Below are 19,318 nucleotides of genomic sequence, written 5' to 3'. Positions count from 1 at the left end.
AAGAGGCACATAAGTCTTTAGATCTGAGTTATAAAAGCATCATAAGAGGTGAAAATCGTAATTATGAAAAACTTAGTAGTAGAATGATAGTTGATATTACTATTCTTTATCAATTTTTCTGCTTTAGATATTTTATACTTAGTTATTATAAGATATTACAAATTTATTTTTATTTTTTTCAAAAATTGAGCAATAAATTTTGTAATAATTTCTAATGAAAAGTTTACAAGTGCACACATAAACGAATTTTATACATTCACGTTCTTAGTAAGCTATTTATTACTTAACTTGAGTTAACAGTTTTTTATCATTTCTTTTTAATAAAATCTCAAAAAGTAATAGCGAAATATTAACTTCTAAATAAACAAGGTATTAAAAAACTTTTAACATTCTAACTTAAGAAATTTTTCAACTTCCAATTTTTTAAGTACATTTAAAACTTTGTAATATAAAACTATTTGTAAACATTTGATGTTCTATAAATTTTTTTCGTAAAATAATTAAGAATGTTTAATTACAACTAACCTTTGAAAAAAATCCTAGTTGTCATTTTATTAAGAACTGAAAAAAGTATTTTAATAAAATAATTCAAACAAAAAACAAACAATCATAATTTACAAAACTTTAAAACTGTCCAGAGAAACAAGTATTTTAAAAAATAAAGCAGTACAAGAGCTCATAAATTTTAAAAGATATCAATAGATACATCAAACTTAGACCAATTCAATACCAGAAACAAACAAAAACTCAATAAATTGCAAAAATAATCAAATATTGAGATTCAAATTTTATCCCTTTACCAACTTATTGTAACAAACAATGTTTTCAAAAGCAACTGATTATTTTCTTATTTTAGAAATGGCATTCGCTCTATACTCAGTGTTTTGATACAGAGCTCTGATTAAGTTTTTGACTTCAACAATAGTGAAATTTTCTGCGAGAGGCCCTTTGCCTTCAGACCATCTGTACAATTTTTTAAATAATATTTTCAAATTTGATAAACAAGCAATTTTATCTATAAACCCTTTACAAATAAAAAGTAATTAAAGTATTAAACTTCAAATTTTGATGTGAAAAGTAAAATGAACTTAAATTTAAAAACAAACTAGAAACATAAAACAACTAAATTAGATAAAACAAACAAAAAAACGCGGTAACCTATCAACAATGTCTAGCAAACTGGAGCACATTAAAACTTTGAGCTCTTCGACTCGACCCCATTTTGTCAGCAGTTTTCTCCACTGGAGGTCATCCTTTTCGTCGCCTGGCAACCTCAAAGCAAGCGGGAGTTTTTGTTGTAACAACGAGCAGGCCTGGAATCAAGTTGGTGATTTATATAATTTTTTATGTTCATTGTACGGTTGTCTTAACTGTCAGTTCAAATTTCAGCATTTCCAGGATTCTAATTTTTTTCGCAGCCTTGTTAAGAGCTTAAAATTTTAGTTTAACAGAAAATACTAAAAATATAACTGTCATAGGTTGTTCAAAACTTCATACCATCTGCAGCTGATCGCTCGCACTCGACACGAGATCTTCAACCGCGCAAATGGCGTCAACGAACTTTCCGATTGCCGCGTCAGCGAGAATCGACAAGCTCCTTCTCAGCGCCTCGTTCGGCAAAACTCCGAACCACACTTTTCTCAGGTGATGAATTTGCAGTAAAATCTGGGTTTGTTTACACACAACTTTAAATCTTTCAAATATTTTTTTTATGTCAAAGAAAACTTAGGATAAGTTTATAGACTGATGCAAAACTGATTAATAGTTTACTAGGTTTAAATATTTAAACTAAAATTAACCAGTTTTAAAGTATAAATATGAATGCTTGTTTTAAAATGCGCTGAGAATTTAAAAACATGTATGACATTTTAAAAGGAAGGTCTTAATACTGAAGTTCATTAATCAACAACGTCCCAAAATAAATTCAACACATAAATTAATTTCAGAAAACCTGCTTAATGCATCTTTCAGCTGCGGGATACTTTTCTTGTTCTGGGTCTCTAACAACCGCTTCCAACGGTTCGACACACTCGAACAAGTTGTTCCGCTGTTTTCGTAGTAGGGATAAAAACCACTCTAAACCTATGTGATGTCGTAAGTTTACTTGTGATCAGCGTACGGAAGTTTTAAACTTAAACTTTCAATTATTTTAATTTAAATTTTCAATGTTGTGACTTGAAATATAATACATAAGTAACCTTTCATGGTTGCCACAGATCAAGCTAAGAAAAGTTTCCTGACTTTTCCTGACTTTTAACTAAAACTTTCCTGACTTTAATAAATCTTAACTTTTAAGTTAAGCTTATTCTAAAATACATAATCAAACACTTGAAACTATAAAAATTTTCAAATCTTATTTTTATACAGGTTAAAACAACAGTTTTTTGATGAATTTGACAATCATCTAACTGCCATTACATCACTTGAACCATATGTGTATGATTGATGTATTTGCAATAAACAGCTCCATCAGCAAAATACTTGTGTTTTCTAACTTAATACAGTTCTAGTTTGTATGCATGCATATAATCTTTAACTCTTTTCTGGATGTAATAGTTTCTCATTTCATATGTTTTCAAGCAGAGCTTTGTTAATACTTTTCTACCTCAGCCTGGTCATTGTGCAACACAAAAAATGGTTGCAACAATTTTCCGAGAGAAGATTTGACAGGAAATTTTAATGTTTTAAATTAGAACTGGTCCAAACAATCTTCCTTTAGCTTGAAGCTCTAGAACTTTAATGCATTTATTGGACAACTTATCAAAGTTCTAAATTGTTCAATGCTAGTATCACCTTCAGAGTTGGAGCACATTTTTTACTTTGTTAAGGAGTGCACAATGTTGGCAAAACGCTCAACAACAAATGTGACTCCTAGTTTTTCATGCGGATTTAGGCATGACATATTTTTTACAAATGTACTTCCAATAGCCATTCTGTTTCGGATACTTTCAACCGCTTTTATAAGAAATAATCTAAATTTTTTGTTAAAATTTAAGACCTTTTGTTCCTCAACTAGGTCTTTTTTCCTCAAATTTGCAAGCAAATTCGTTGCAGCACAACCAAGATCAAGGGCAGGTTTTAGGGAAGCTTGATCATTTAATTCAACCTTGAATAACTGGTTAAGCTTAGGCATGGTTGCCACTCTTCAAGCTGAGAAAAATTTCCTGATTTTTCCTGACTTTTTTCTGGCTTTTTACTAAAGTTTTCCTGACTTTTCTTAATCAAACTCTTAAATTAAAGTTATTCTAAAATACATAATCTAACACTTGAAACTATATAAAGCTTTCAATCTAATCTTAATACAGGTTAAAAACAACAGTTTTTTGCTGAATTCTATCATCAAACTTCTAGTACATCACTTAAACCATCTGTGTATGACTGATGTTTGTAATAAACAGCTCTATCAGCAAAATACTTGTATTATTACCTTATAAACACAGCTTGTCTGAAAAAAGACAAAAAATTTTAGCATTTCCGAGCATAAATGTATCTAGATAAACAAACGACATTTAAGGAACTTTTACAATTAAAACCTTGAATTAATAACGAACTTTCATAACTAAAATCTTAAAACAATAACAAATTTTTACAGTTGAAACCTTAAAACAATAAAGAACTTAATCAAATACTGTTTTTTTAAATGTATGTACTAAAATTTATTTTCTCCGTTTTTTTATTTGAACTTCAACCTCTTCATCTAATGAAGATATGGTTTCCTTCATCTGAACTGCATTCGGCTTCATTTTCTTGGCAGTTAAAATCATTTGCCTCATTTTATTTAAATAGCTCTCATCTGCTGCCCATAAACTTGTTGAAGAGAATCTTTTCTCTAAATCAAGCCACAACTTGTGGGCTTCATTTCTTTTCTTTTGGCACTTATTTATTTTTACTATCATTTAGTATAAAATTTGTAACAAATAAATATACTCTTATTTACTTTAAAAACTTAAGTTACTCTACAAAAAATACAAATAATAAGTAAACTTAATCTTGGCATATACCTCTTTTAAAACTTATTTTATAAAGTTAAACAAAATTGAAAAAATTATAAAGAGGTAAAGTATACACATTAACTTGTTACATAAAACACTAAACTAAGTGCTTAGTTATAAAGAACTCAATTGTTTACTTTAACACAAAACATTTTGATTCTAAAATTATGCTAGATAAACTCTTGTGTATATATCACAGTTATATTGTCCTTGCTACAGATCATCAATACTAAAAAGCTTACAAAATCTGCTTGTTCAAGTGGGGTATTTTTTCAATATGTTAATAGAACATTTTTACAGTTTTGTAAAGGATATTGTACTAATTTATACCAAATGAAGGCATCGGAAATAAAATTAAATATTTCGTAAACTTCTAGGAAAATTTTGGAATTTTTTACTGATTTTAAAGGACTTTTAATTAATTTTTACCATTTGAAGGCTTTGGAAAACAAGGAATTTTGTAAATTTAAACTGAAAAAATCTGACTTTTTTTTTAGTTTTATCAAATTTCCTGACTTTTCCTGACTTTTTTTCAAAACCCCCCATTTTTTCCTGACTTTTCCCGACTTTTGTAATTTTTAAAAATTTTTCCTGACTTTTCCTGATTTCCTGACTTTTCCTGACCGAGTGGCAACCCTGCTTAGGTTTGTAAATATCATGTTTTTCATAATGATCCACAGCAATTTAATTACCAACCACGAAATGTTCTTATGCATAAAGGTAACAACAGGCTGGGTACTATGGTACAATGTCAAAAAGGCTGCATAAGAGATATCACATAACTAAAGAAATGCAAGAAAAATTTTTGTTTATATATAACAGTTTCACTATGGAAGTGTCCTTGCCACAGATCATCAATACTAACGAGCATGAAAAAACTGCTTGTTTAAGTAGGGTAGTTGTTCAATATGATAATAGAAAAATTTTGCAGTTTTACAAAGAATATTTTATTAATTTAACCAGATGAAGGCATTGGAAATTAAATAATTTTGTAAATTTCTAGGAAAAATTTGAAATTTTAGTCTGACTTTAAAGGAATTTTAATTAAATTTTTACTACTCGAAGGCTTTGGAAAATAAAAAAAATTGTAAATTAATCTGACTAAACCTGACCTTTTTTTTTATTTTGTCAAAATTCCTGACTATTCCTGACTTTTTTCAAAAACCCCCATTTTTCCTGACTTTTCTTGACCGTGTGGCAACTCTGCCTTATGCAAAAAGTTTACATAAAATATTTTAAAGCACGCTATAAAATTTTAACAAAACTGTGTTGATAACTGTTTAAATTTTTTTGAAAGTTTCGTAATTATTAATGCATTAAAACAACAAACTTAATTCTCTGATCTGTGTTATCTGGTCGACGTAGGTAATTTTCAAACCATCGCTGGATTCTGACGTCATAGTGTTACCGAACTTTAAAAGTTGATGACACAAGTACCAGCAGTTGTTATGCATAATAGCTGCTGCTTGAGGCAGGTCGCCCAGGTCTTTTCTAGAAAAAGAAGGTTTTTGAAACGTCTCAAACATGGTTACATTTTTGTTTGAAAGTAATGGTCATTCAAACTATTATAAAACTTTCTAATTCTAGAACTATTTTTTTAACATTAAGTTGATCTACATTGACATATTTTGTGTTTTAATTTTAATACAATTTTTACAAAACTCTACATTTGTAGTAAAACTTAACATTGCAAAGAAAGAAATAGTAACTTAAATAAAAAATTGACTAGCATAATATTTAGAAAAATAACCAAGTCTTATTACTTTTCCTGTAAGCTTAAACTTATTAGTTTTAAACTAAATAATTAATAAAAATATTTCAACTGTAAGTTAGTTTTGCGTGTTCATTTTATATTTAAAAAAAAATATTATCACGACTAAAAGTATGTTTATAATAGCTTCTAAGAAATTAAAACGAAGAAACCTCTATTTAGTTCAGTTTCGTAAAAATAATTTGTTAATACTTATAGTCTGTAAAGAACTCAGTACATAATAAAAAAATGATAAAACTATAATTTTAAAGTAATTTTTTAAAACTAGTTCTCAACTTAATTTTAAACACTCACTTTATTTTCGGTCTAAAAAATAAAATGAAAAAGCAAGTGTAGTAAAAACTTTCAAAGTAAACTATTATATAGAAAAAAACTTATTATTTATGAAATAAATCATAATAATTTTTTTTGAATGTTGCCACTGTTTATATTGATTTTTAGAAATTAAAAAACTTATATTCACAACTGTAAAAGCTGAATATGCACAACAAAAAGTAAGAATATCAAAAACATTTAATAACTCTAAACAAAAAATTTAACAACTAATTATTTTTTTAAGTTTCGTAATTAAAATTTACAAGAAACATTTTTCTAATTGCCTAAATTAAAAATAACTTGATTAAACTTTACTTAAAACAAAAAAAACAACTAACTCGAGTAATGGTGCAGTTGCAATATATACTTCGACAATATTTTGAGTTGTGTGAAACAAACGAAGAGAACTATAAAAGTTAGAATATATGTAGTAAACAAAATTACAATATAACTATAACTAGCCTTACTTAATCACCAGTTTAATTTCATTGTGCTTACAATTATTGGAAGCCATGATATATAAAAAATGTAAAAAAAACTATTTTAAAAATTTCTAATTTGTTGAAAAAATAATAATTTTTAATAATGTTTGTTATAGACTTTCAAAAGATACAAGATCGTTGGAATACAATAAATTTTTATATTACTTTTGTTAAGTAAATACAAAGTAAATTAGTGCTCCACAAAAATCATAGTATATATTTAATAAGCTGAATGAAGACCTGGGTAACTTTTAAAAGTTAGTAAAAGTACTGTTTTAACTCAAAACAAATAGTTTTGCTTTAATTTTTTTAATCTAATTTGAAGTTTTCCGTACAATAAAAATCAATAAAAGTACCTTTATTTGAAATTTTTTTGAACTATTTGTGTTCGTATTTTTATCAAACTGCTATTTTATTTATAACATTAGACTTAACTTTTTAATTGCTCTTTAATAAACAAAAATCTTGCTGTATAAGGCAGATAGTCACATAAATAGAAAGAAGTTTGTATTTTGTATATAAATTTACATATAAAAAGTTTAGATATAAAAAAACACTTTATCATATATAACTCTTTCACTGGTTATAACAGTAAGTCTGATCTTCATTCAGTTTATTAACCATTTAGTGGCACCTAAAGTTATTGTAGAGTCTTTCTATTTTGTAATTATTAAATAAAAAGAAGTAAAAAAAAATTCTCTCGATATTAAGCTTTACTTTTAAGTTATAGGGAAACTATCAGATTATACAATTTAAATTATTTTTTCAAGTAGACATCAGACTCACCAATCAGGCTCAGATAATCTTGCTTCTTCTAAAGTTTCTCTGATCAAATCAACAAGTTCTTTCATATTGGCACTTATCTTAAACCTAAAAAAATTAAAAAAAATCATCTCAAAAACTAGATAGACTTCTAAACTACCCTTTTTTTACTATTATTAACGTAAAGAAAAATGAGTCCATTAATATTTTAAAACTTTGTCATAAATATAAAAATTATTATAAGTAAAACTTGTGACAGTTTTTTTTTTTTTTTTTGAACAGAATTTAACTAGTTCTGATCTATAAAGAAAATCCTTGACTAGAATTACTTACCTTTAAACACATAAAATTTAAATTCATTGACACTTGTTATATTAATCATTAGGACAAAATAGGAGGACAAATGGTGTATACAATATAAATCTTAAGAAGTGGACAAACATCAATAACATCATAAATCAAAACGGTTAGAATTACTTTAACAATTCAAAATACAGTACTAAAATAAATAATAAATTACAAACTAATCTTATAAAACTTTTAATAAAAATTTGAAAACTAATTTTTGTAAAAATTAGTTATTAATTTTAAAAAAATAGTTTCAGTAAAGTTGTTCTATTCAAAATAATGTTCAAATGCAATAGCTTAAAAACAGCACTTGATTCTATAGAGTCGACTTTTAAGAAACTATTAAATATCTTTTTTTATAAGTCTTGTAATTGATGGTATTAAGTAATTTACTTCTCTCCAGATGTAGACATATTGATAAAAATTACGTCATAAAATTTATATTATCTAAATGACAAACTTGGGCAAGTCAACTGGTGATTCCTGATTGGATGGGGAATTTATCACGTGATCGTTAGAAGAAGTCAGCTGGGCGAGTTGTTTGCTGAGCTGCTGATCGATCGCTGAACACGAAGAATCTTCGTTCTGAAACATATTTGTAAAAAATATCCATGTAAACACTTAACATTGTGTAATTAAAATAGTTTAGTGTTTAGTTGTGTTTTAATAAATATCTCAAAGAAAAAAATACTAATTACTTTTTATAACAACAAATTATCTAATAGGTAAAATTTTTAATAAATGTATTCAATACTCATTTGTTTTAATTTTTTATTACACATCAGCAATAAAAATAGAGACATTCATTAGGAAAAAATTAAAGTTTTTTTATTTTAACGTTTTTGTTTATAAGTTCTATTTAAAAATACTTTTTTCAGAAGGTATAACAAGTATTAAAACGTGTATGTATGCGCTTAACTGAGTCTCATTTTTAGTAAAAGCTAAAAAATATATAACTATTCAACATATAAATTCAAGTGTTTGATAAAAAAAGATCCTAGTGAAACAAGTTCACTGGAATATAATAAAAACTAATTTTACAGTAAACTTCCTTTATTGTACCAACATATGTTTCTGTGTGTTTCCATTCATAACCCAGTTGAAGTGTGTTAATCCGTTAACACACAGAAACATATGTTGGTACAATAAGGAAGATAACTGTATAATTTGTTTTTTTTAATTTATATAAATTTATAAACAATTAAAAGTATAAATTACTAAACACTAAAAAAGTAGCTAACTGTCAAATGCAGGGGTCCCAAACTGATTTTTAGACAAAAACAAACTTTTTTAAAACATTGAAAAAAATACTTTGTGGTGAATACTTATAATTGCACTTTTGATTTAATATTTACTCTCTACTATTGCTCTAACATTGCTTAATTATCACACTATGGTTTAAATTATATTACTATTTTTATATCAATTACTACAGTTTTTTTTATTAAACGCGGTCCGCGAATAACTTTTTTCTATACAGTGCGACCCTCAGGTAAATTTAAAAAAAATTGTCTGCAACTTATTAAAATCTACCGATCCCTGACCTATCAAAATAACAAAAGTGAGAAAAGTAAAGTTTAATAATAAAAAAGCTATTCAAGTTTACAAAACAGTACTATTTTGGTTTCAATGTAAACTTGTTACCACCCTTAAAAAAGACTTCTTTTCTGGCAAATGCTTAAACAAGATGCTTTGCCAGATAAACCATCTATTAAGCAATTTAAGCATGCTTATTATTGACAAGCGAATGCAGTTTAGATTATACTTCTAGAAGGGCAACTGAGTAAACAGTGTAGTAAAAATTACCGTGAGCTAATATATTTTATGTTAAAACTTATCTTTAAAAACATTTGACTTAAGTCTTACGTATCTACGCTAAAAAAACAGTCCTAAAAGATCACAAATATTGGGAGCCCGCGAACATTGTCACTGACGAGTTTTACAGAAAGTGCATCTCCTCTGGGGCTCTATTTTGTTTATGTTAGTAAGTGATAAGGTAGCCTCTCCGTCGCATGGTGAAAAATGCTTCGTGCGAAGTTATTAAACGAGAGTAGGCCAAGTTAAACCACCAAATGTAAAAAATTATTTGCCGATTTTGTTGATTGTAAAAAATTATGTGCAACTTTTATAACTTTAATTCACCTTTTTTATGTTAATTAATGATTATATAGCTTAACATATAGTCTGTAAACTATACAAGTTAATGAGCAAGACTTTTACTTTACATCTACTAAATTTTTGTAAAGTTTTTTTTTTAATTTGTAAAAGGAACCTAACAACTACTTAATTGTTTTTCTAAGCTTTAAAACTGTATAAATTAAGTTTATTTAATAAAAAAATAAAATATATTTTTCAATAATTATATTACCGGCATTAATTACTAAAAAAATATGAAATTAAAGTTAAAAGTACATAATATATAACAAGTAATGATTTCAAATCATTTTTAAAGAATACTAAATATTGTTTTAACTAATAATACACAACCAAAGCTAGATTAACTAACATAAAAACATTATTTAACTTAAGTATCAAGCAAAATACAATTAAGAAACTTTACGAAAAATTTATATTAATATAAAGTATTTGTGCGGTAAAAATATTTAAATTTAATTTTCTAACAAAATACTTACTTCTATCGCGTTGAGCATATCTTTATCAATGATGTTTCTAGACTTTTTCATTATTATTGTACTTCTTCTAATGGCAAAATGTGAGTGGATATTTGTTACAAAGTTCATGAGACTTTCTAAAATATAAGCATGCTTTATTAATAACAATGAAATAAATGTTTTGGTCATAGTAATAAATAAAAGATAAACACTCCTTGAATAGTAACTATTACTTAGTAAAAATGACGGGGAAAACGATTTATTGCAAAAAAAATACTTTTACTTTCACATGCTGTAAACATACCAAAATCAGCATTTACTAGTAGTTCTGAGGAATAAATTGCAATAAAAAATAACTTAAATTCTATATCAATATATACTTAATTGTTAGCAAGAGCAAAAAAGCAATTCTGAACACTGACATTAATAAAAACTTATTTTGAGTATCACTAAGCAGATATTAAATAAATTAAAAACTTTAATGATATTTACTTAAACATATTACATAACTAACAAAACTATAACTATACCTCGTCAGCTTTAAAAAACATATAAATATCTCTAAAAGATTTAATTTTAGAAAATTAATTTAAATTATTTAATTATAAATAAAATATTTGAAAAAATAGATATTTAAGTCAAACAGCTTTAAATTGAACTAACAAAGTTAGATTTCAATGTCAAATAAAATAATGAATCATCTTTATTATCATTAACAAAAAGAAATAAATTTACTAACGATTTTCATTATTGAAGAATCTAAGATCAACAAGTTCTTTTTCAAATGACTTGATCAACTCAACAACCTGTTTAAAAAGTTAAAAAAATTATAACATTTGTATTTTCAACTTAATTGTGAATAAAACTAAACTTATCAATTTACTTTTCATCGTGGTAGTTTTTAAAACTTATCATATAATAAAAGGTGAATACATAGACAATAGATACCCCGCGTTTTTTGATGAATATAAAATTTATATAGATGCATACTAATTGCATTATATGAAAAAGTTTTTTTTTCTACTTTAACCTTATTCTTTACAAAATTTTGCAAATCTAATAGTAAAGGTACTACTTTCATACATGTTATTAGCAACTGAAATAGCTTTGATATCATTTTAAACGGCGTGGCTGTTTTAACTGCTTTACAAAGTTACGCAATTTTCTTAGTAAATTCTAATATCTAAAACTTTTTGATCACTTCAAATCATGTATTTTCACTTGCTTAGTATGTCAAAATACTTGTACTTCTAATTTATATGTTAAACTAAAAAAAATAGACCTAATACTACTTAAATCTAAAATAGTGAAATTGTATACTGTTTCTGTAGCTTCGCATTAAAAGTCTCTTTATTAATTATTCAGGGTTGCCACTTGTTATTTCTAAAATTTTTCCATGTTTTCTAAATTTTTTCCAGGTTTTTAAAAGTACACATTTTTGGGTCTATTTTTAGTTTAAAGTTAAGTTTAAGGTAAGAAACTGTGTTAAATAGTATAAAAACATTTAAAAGATACTGTAAAACTACTTCAAATATGTTTTTTAATAAAATAAAATTTTGATGATGACAGAGACTTTTTATTTATATAATAGATTTTTTGAGTCAAATCGAAATTTTACTACTGAACATGTGAAAATTGCTAAAATTCCAGGTTTTTCCAGTTTTTTTTTTTGCTTAAATTGTCAAGTTCCAGTTTTTTTTCAGGTTTCCAGGTAAAGTGGCAACCCTGATTATTAAAACAAACTCATCAATCGATTTAAAGTTATAACTAACCAATCAAAAACGTTACGATAAGTTAAGTCTTCAAAGCAAAACAAAAAAAGGGTTCATCAATTAATAATAAAATCTTATTCTAATAGAACTCAAATCTAAATTTAACTTATAAACAAAATACCCACTTGATCGTACTGCAAAAGTTGATCTCTGTTGTCAGGCACGCTGTCTTCCAACAACTTGTCTATGACCAACTTGCATATTGTGTGGTCGATTGTGCGAGCAAAGTTGGCCATTAGAGGTCGCTCGTCAGCAGTAACATGCAACAAATTTTTATTCAAAAATTTTAAAATTGCCACAACTTTGTCTAACGCTTCCTTCATGACTGAAATCTAAGAAAATTTAAAAAAAAGTTATAATATGAATCGCAATAAGTGATAAATGCAAATTGATCTTTTATAACTAGTAATAAGAACTTTGCGAAGTCTTTTATAATAAAGTGCTGAAAATAAAATTAAGATTTGTATAGTTTCACATTATTATATTTACAAGTTTCAGTAGTAAGGAAATTGCTACTGAAATAATATTTAAAACATAATCATTGTAATTTTACATATCTTTCAACGAACTTTATTTTCCCAATTTTCTTCTTCACTTCCCTTAATTGCTTGCACCAGTGTGTCCTTGGATCTTTTATTCAGGAACTCCAATGAGCTTCCTTCAGGACATTGTGAGGTAATAACTTCAAAATTGCAAGGATCCGTAATTACAGGAGAAATAAATCGTTCAAAACATTGTTCAGCTGTCAAAAAAATATCAAGTACTAACTAAATATAACAGATATTTAAAAATACTTCATGTATTAATTATTTATTTGAGTTACGGAGAAGATACTCAGGTAAATACATATTTATGTTTACAAATAACACTAGTTTGAAAAAAAAAAAAAAATTACGCTATGTTAAAAATCTATTAGTTAATACAAAAAACAATATTTTTTACCAAATTGTTAAATGACATGAAACTAACTTTATAATTTTAAACAGAAAAGCAATTGTATACTATAAATGATTTATAAGTTAAAATTCTTTGTAATTGCACAAATATATACTTTTCACTCTAAAAAACCACTTTTGAGTTGAAACTTCTTAAAGTAATACTACTTCGACAAGGAATATTTTAAACGAAACGTTTCAAGTCTTCCCTTTTGCTTAAGTTTAACTGTTTAAAACAATATGGAGAAAATTAGCATAAAAATATAACCAAAACAAAACAAAAAACCAAACATGTATATAAACACATACAAATCTAACCCAGCAAGCTCAGTTTATTAGCGAGGACACCGGACACATGCATGCATTTGACCAAGGTAACCAGTTTTTCCTCGCTCGATTTTTCGTTTTCAGCTTCCATTCTCACGATTGTCAGCTTGTCATTTTCGTACTCTGTTGTTGCAGGGTTGTAAGCTGCACAGTTAAGAAAAAAAAAAACAGAAAAAAAAGAATGATTTTATTTTGAGGAAATTGTTAGAATACAAGTCTATTTAAATAAGATTTTACTATTAACTGATGATCTTTTTTTTCGAGTGAAACTTGTTTTGAAATTAAACTCTTAAACATCTGAAGTTATATTATTCTCCTTATCAATAATTTTAGATTTTCATCGGTATCTTTAAAGACAAAAGTTTTACATATATACTACTTCAAATATATATTCTATATTTTAAAGGTTAAGTTTTGTAACTATTTTTTAAGCAGAAATGCTTTTAATATCAATATATTTTTTAACACACCAGTGGACCAGCTGATCAAACCCTGCCACTTTTTGATTATTTCGTACAACAATGTTTCTTTTCTTATGATTAGCTCGCCTTTTATGGCGCAATAAACCTTTGACTCAAGAAATCCTTGGTCGGAAAATGAGTCAAGAACCTTCATAATCTGCAGTTGATAAAGATTTGTAAGACAAGTAAACATGAAAGGTAAGTTTTAAAGTTACGATAAAATTGTTTCATTAAATGTTCATCCAAAATAAGTAAATCATAATTTTTTTGTGCATTTTACAGTGAACTACTTTAACTAATGTTTTTTGATGAAATTGATTTAGAGAATATTAGGATTATAAAAAAAAAAATTATAGTACTGTTTAGGCTTAATATTTATTAAGTCTTCATGTAATTTATAAAAAACTAAATTTTTTCTAAATGGATTAAATTTAAGATTAGTGTGAGACTGTACGCTAGACAGCACTGAATAGAAGCGCAAAACTTTTACTTTTTAAGTTTGAATATTTTACTTGGTTACACAAATTTGAAAAATAAAAATAAATTTTGTGTATAATAATTGTTTCTTACTAAAGCCAAGGAGATTAGATCACTTCTCTTTAAATTAAGTTTTAGTTTCTATATTAATACAGGTTTGTCAGTCTTTGCAGCAAAAAAAGAACAGCTTGAAAAATATCAAGTCAGAAAAGATTTACTTTTTAACTGGCCTGAAAAAACAAAAAGATTAATATACTTTCCAAGAAATTTAATAAACTCTAAGGAGCAGAGTTGATTTAATAGTCATATGAACAAGCAATAAATTTAAGAACAAAAAAAGGCCTGAATTAAAAAAAAATCAAACAAGCTTTATACGGCTACATTTTCTAACAACATGAAAAAACTTGAAGCATGTCTGAGATGGCAAGTTTTCCAAAATCTTAACCTGAGTGTGAGGAAAAATTATTGATAATAAAGCGACCAATTGAGTTTCATAAATTTATAAAATTAAAAGTAATTTTTGAAACATTAACAATCAAAATGGGGGGACCAATAAGTTCCTTATGAAAGTTGACAACTAAAATGGAGAAAAATACTATTTCGTCAAAAATGTATCTTATCCTATGGATTTTGAGCAGTCGTTTTTTAACTTAATTAATTGAATTTTTAGAAATACATGAAAAAGAATTATTAAATCTAACTAAATGTTTTAAGAAAAAATTGATAACATTTTTTTAAACTTCATAAAAACCCTGTTCATACAATTTTCTAAAAATTTTGCAAGGAGCGTAGTTTGGAAACTTAAGGTTATTTGTATTAAAAACGTAAGTATAGATAGATTTTTTAGTATATTTTTTTAAGAAAAAATTGACCATGAAAAACTTACTTTCATACATTTGTATAAGAAAATCTACAGTGAATTAATTAGCAAGCGGTAATTGACTTTAAATGACTTGAAAATTGACCTTAGAGTTATACATTGTTTAATAGCATTGGTTTTCCTCTTTTCAAAAAAAAAATATTTATTTTCCACTTTAAGTATTTCAAAAGATATGTAACTTTAAATGCAGCAAATTTTCATTAACGTTTGGTTCAAAACTTAGCCGAAATATTTCTTAATTTTCAAAGTTTTTTTTTCATTAAAATGTGATAGAATTAATAAAAAAATATTTCAGGTATTTTTCTGCAAGCCAATTTTTGGCGAAAATTATGAAGAATTCACAGTAGTTTTTGATCAGAAAAAATCAAAAACTGGTTTGATTTAAACTTACATAATTTCTGAAATACTTAAGGTAGAAAATAAATTATTTTTCTAAAAAAATAATTCTATAAAAAAAGTATATATCTAATTACATATAGGTGTTTATTCATTACACTACTGAAGCAAACAACTTTATTGCTGATAACCCTGAGAAAACATCAAATGTGTAATAAAACCAACATCGTTGATTCGTTTGCATGCGTCCATAAATTCCGATTTTTCTAGAGACACTTCGTTGCTTTCCAAATAGAAATGAATTTTGTACAGCTTGTGAAGCGACTTGACAAGCTCCACAACTTTTGCGTGCTTAGTGGTGAGCATGTTCAGTTCATCGCTCGACTCGTCCAGTTTCTGCTTGTCCTGTGATTTCAACTTTGCAAAACAAGTGTTTTGTGTTATTTTTGTTTAAGTTTACAATATAACAAGAAAGTATAACAAAAATTAAATGTAATATATCATTAAAAGCATTTTATTAAATCGTTAAATGTTTGATTTTTTGTACACTATAAAAGCATTAAAATTATAAAATAACATTAAAATGCAAGATAATTATGCAGTTTTAAATCTCATATTTTAAAAACACTGAGATTGCTTAAACAGTCTTAAAACTAAATGGTTTTAAAACAACCGCAACACCTTTGTGATTACAACATATGCTTTACAAAAATCATTAAATAGAAGGATTATAATAAAGAGAAGTAAGATACTGCTAAAAAGTTAACTTTTTGAATATTTTAGAATAAACAAAATATACTAGTTTTTGATGATAAAAAAATTAACAACTAAATGTTTAACTTTTTATATTAGAAGTTTCTACACAACAAAAAATTTCAAATAGTCATTTTATTTTTACTGAAACATAACATCAACAACGTAATAAGATATAAATACGTCAGCCACTAACAATGACGTCAATAGAAGTGGAGAGATGGTTGGCATCTTTTTGCACGCTATCCATCTTCTTCTTGATGTCTTGCAGATCAGACATCATTGGCATGAAGTCTACGCAAGACTGAACTATCTCCTCAGATATTTCTTTCTGTGCAATTGTAAGATTTATTAAAAACACAATACTAATATTTGTATTTACATAGTGCAAAATATAAACATTTTTTAAGGTGCATTTTAATGTACAAACTGAACATCATTAGTCTGTTGTTGAAAATTGGAATTTTTAGTTGTGTAAAAACCATAAAAACACTAGAATAAAATATTAAAGAAATATAGATAGTATACTTAAAGGTCAGTATGATTTTCATATTTGTTGAGACAGCAAAAAAAGCATTTTTTTATGTTATTTTTAATTTTAAATATTTAATTTTTATTTTTAGATTAATTTTTAATTTTTTTGGGTAAGGTCGGTTAGGGATAAGGGAATAAATAAAAAAAACATTAACTAAAGGCTTTTTTTAAATTGCTGACTCAGCAAATATTATGCAAATTAGTCTGATCTTTAAGAATACTTTCCAAAAAATACAAACCTGGAAATTTACAGTACTGCATCAACAATTTTTACAGGATTGTCATAGGATTTTTTTTATTTCCAGGTTTTCTAAATATTTTCAGGTTTTTGAAATAACAAGTTTTTTTTGTTGATTTTCAGTACAAAATTAATTTTAAGGTAAAAAACTGTAATAAGAAATATAAAAATATTTTAAAAATACTGTAATGCTATTTTAAATGTTATTTTGAATGAATAAATATATTGTAAAAAGTTATATGACAAAATTTTTGTATCTAATCTAAACTCCATTATTTTACATGTAAAAATTGTCTAAAATTCCAGATTGTTTAGAGATTTAATGTCTCAAATTTTAGTTTTTTACAATTTTTTCTTAAATTCCTGACTTTTCAAGTTTATTTTTGGCTTAATTTCAAACTCCAGATTTTGTGGCAACGCTCTTATTAACAAAACTTTATTAATCAAATTTACTTTTTCAAATCCAAAAAACCTTAAACACTTCAGTCAGAAATTCCAGATTTATTTAAAAAAAAAAACATTTTAAGAAGCGATTCAATTTGTATGGATCACTTTAAGTTTAGAATAAAATTATAAATTTGTCAGTAAACCAATATTATACTAACTAACTGATTTTGTTAAATTTAGTTAGATTCTAGAAAAAAAGGATTGCTTTTAACCTACAACTTAACGAAAGAGTTAGCTAATTTTAAACAAGCTCAATTTAATCTTTGAACTTGTAAAATATTTGTAAAAGCAATAGTAATGTTTATTGAAGGAAAAAAGCGCTCAAATATTTGGTCCTAGGACCTAGTGTACGAAAAAACCTTTCGGTTATCGAGTCATACACCAGGATACAATTTAAAGTCATGTCCAGGACAAGGTCAATAACTTCATATAAAAACAAGAGTTTATTTTACTTGTAATTTGATTTTTAATATAACTTTTGAAAACAAAATTGATGGCAAATAAAATAGCTTAAACTAACTGTCAATTAATTATCGAATATTTTTGACTTTTTAAGAAAATTTTACAATTGAATTTCGAGTATAAGGGGTTTTCTACATTTTATAATAATTATTGCTATAATTTTAAGTTACTAACGCGAATTTGTTATTTTTAGCAAATGACATCACTAATCGTTTCAGATTCATCATATAGTATCTAAATAATAAATTATCTTTAATTTTATTTTTTGAACTGTTTTTGTAAAAAACGGCTTCATGTTGTTTAAAATGTTGTAAAAACACTGTTTGGCTACGTTAAATTTTTTTGCAACAAATAATATTGTAAAAAAATTTGATCGTGATGAAATTTTTTTACCTAATCAAATTATACTTATCTCGTTTTTTTTTCAAGATTTCTCAAATTCCAGAATTTATTTGGATAAACTGTCAAACTTCAGTTTTATGGAAAACCTGCGTTTTAAAAAAGGCAGAAGATTAAATGTTTTACAAAGCAGTAAAATTAATTATATAATAATTTATATTTAATAATCAAAATAGTCAACTTTAGATCTTTATCAACATAAAACTTTATAATATCACTATACGTAGAACTCTATTTAAAATACTTAAACTTCTTCATCAATATCATGAAAGAATAAACAAAATATGATTAAATTTAAAATCGATTGGGTTGGTTTAATTTCCTAAAGTGGGTAATACCGCCCCTTTAGGACTTTAATTAGTAAGGTGGGCCTTTAGTTAGTAGTAAAGTTTAATGGGTAATTATTAATAAATGAGCGATATCTAACAAATGGAGCGTTTTTTTATATTTAATCCCAAATTGGCGTTTTTAAAAATTAGTTTTGGAAAATCTGGTATAGAAGTAAGGTTGTCGTTTATCAACTACATATGTTTACTGAAACTTATACAACTAAATCTATAGATTATTTTTATACTTTACTTTTAAAATTAACAAACAAAAGATCTTTGTTAACTAAAAATAAATACTTATTTAATCAATAATTTAAAAAGCAATACTTATTTAATGGCATATTTTAGGTGATATTTCAAACATACTTTCAGATCGTGAATTTTATTAGAAAGTGTGGAAATTCTTTGGTTCCAATCATTGCCAGAGGATGACAACAAACTGGCAACATCCATGGTTGTGATAAATAAAAATCAACTCTGTGAAATATACCAATTAATTTTGTTATTAACTATTTATAAAACTAGTAACGCAGTACTTGAATGCTTTTTACAATCTTTACTGCATATAACTATAAATCATCTGATGATATTGAAACTTTAAATTACCAAATTCACGTTATTGTTTTTTAAAATTTGTCAACTTATGCAAGTTATTCATGAAACAAGATTCATTGGTAATTATTATT

The 19,318-nt window shown here is 26.0% G+C and overlaps 1 protein-coding gene across 1 annotated transcript; it reads right to left on the bottom strand.

Annotated features, from left to right (window-relative positions):
* Positions 1-612: 612 nt before the first annotated feature.
* On the bottom strand, positions 613-19,111 carry LOC145834533 (centromere/kinetochore protein zw10 homolog). The gene is made up of 17 exons (XM_082941978.1): positions 18,999-19,111; positions 16,420-16,554; positions 15,696-15,875; positions 13,787-13,934; positions 13,308-13,439; positions 12,624-12,796; positions 12,180-12,386; positions 11,022-11,088; positions 10,304-10,419; positions 8,131-8,255; positions 7,347-7,430; positions 6,417-6,485; positions 5,323-5,483; positions 1,952-2,082; positions 1,498-1,665; positions 1,159-1,313; positions 613-963 (listed from the first exon to the last, which is right to left on the bottom strand). The coding sequence occupies exons 1-17, from the start codon at positions 19,083-19,085 to the stop codon at positions 840-842; spliced, it is 2,262 nt and encodes a 753-aa protein (XP_082798104.1). The 5' UTR covers positions 19,086-19,111; the 3' UTR covers positions 613-839.
* Between the last annotated feature and the right edge of the window lie 207 nt (positions 19,112-19,318).

This window comes from Thalia democratica, chromosome 4 (genome assembly GCF_965202585.1).
Source record: "Thalia democratica chromosome 4, ktThaDemo2.hap1.1, whole genome shotgun sequence".
Taxonomy (NCBI): domain Eukaryota; kingdom Metazoa; phylum Chordata; class Thaliacea; order Salpida; family Salpidae; genus Thalia; species Thalia democratica.
The sequence above is the reverse complement of the archived record's forward strand: the minus strand, read 5'-3'. Positions and strand labels throughout refer to the sequence as shown.

Excerpts from the sequence above, each read along its gene's own strand:
- LOC145834533 (XM_082941978.1), bottom strand. The coding sequence starts at position 19,085 with ATGGATGTTGCCAGTTTGTTGTCATCCTCTGGCAATGATTGGAACCAA. Across the intron at positions 13,440-13,786 it reads TTTGATCAGCTGGTCCACTG|AGTACGAAAATGACAAGCTG; the intron begins GTGTGTTAAAAA and ends CTGCAACAACAG. Across the intron at positions 12,797-13,307 it reads TAATAAACTGAGCTTGCTGG|CTGAACAATGTTTTGAACGA; the intron begins GTTAGATTTGTA and ends TTTTTTTGACAG.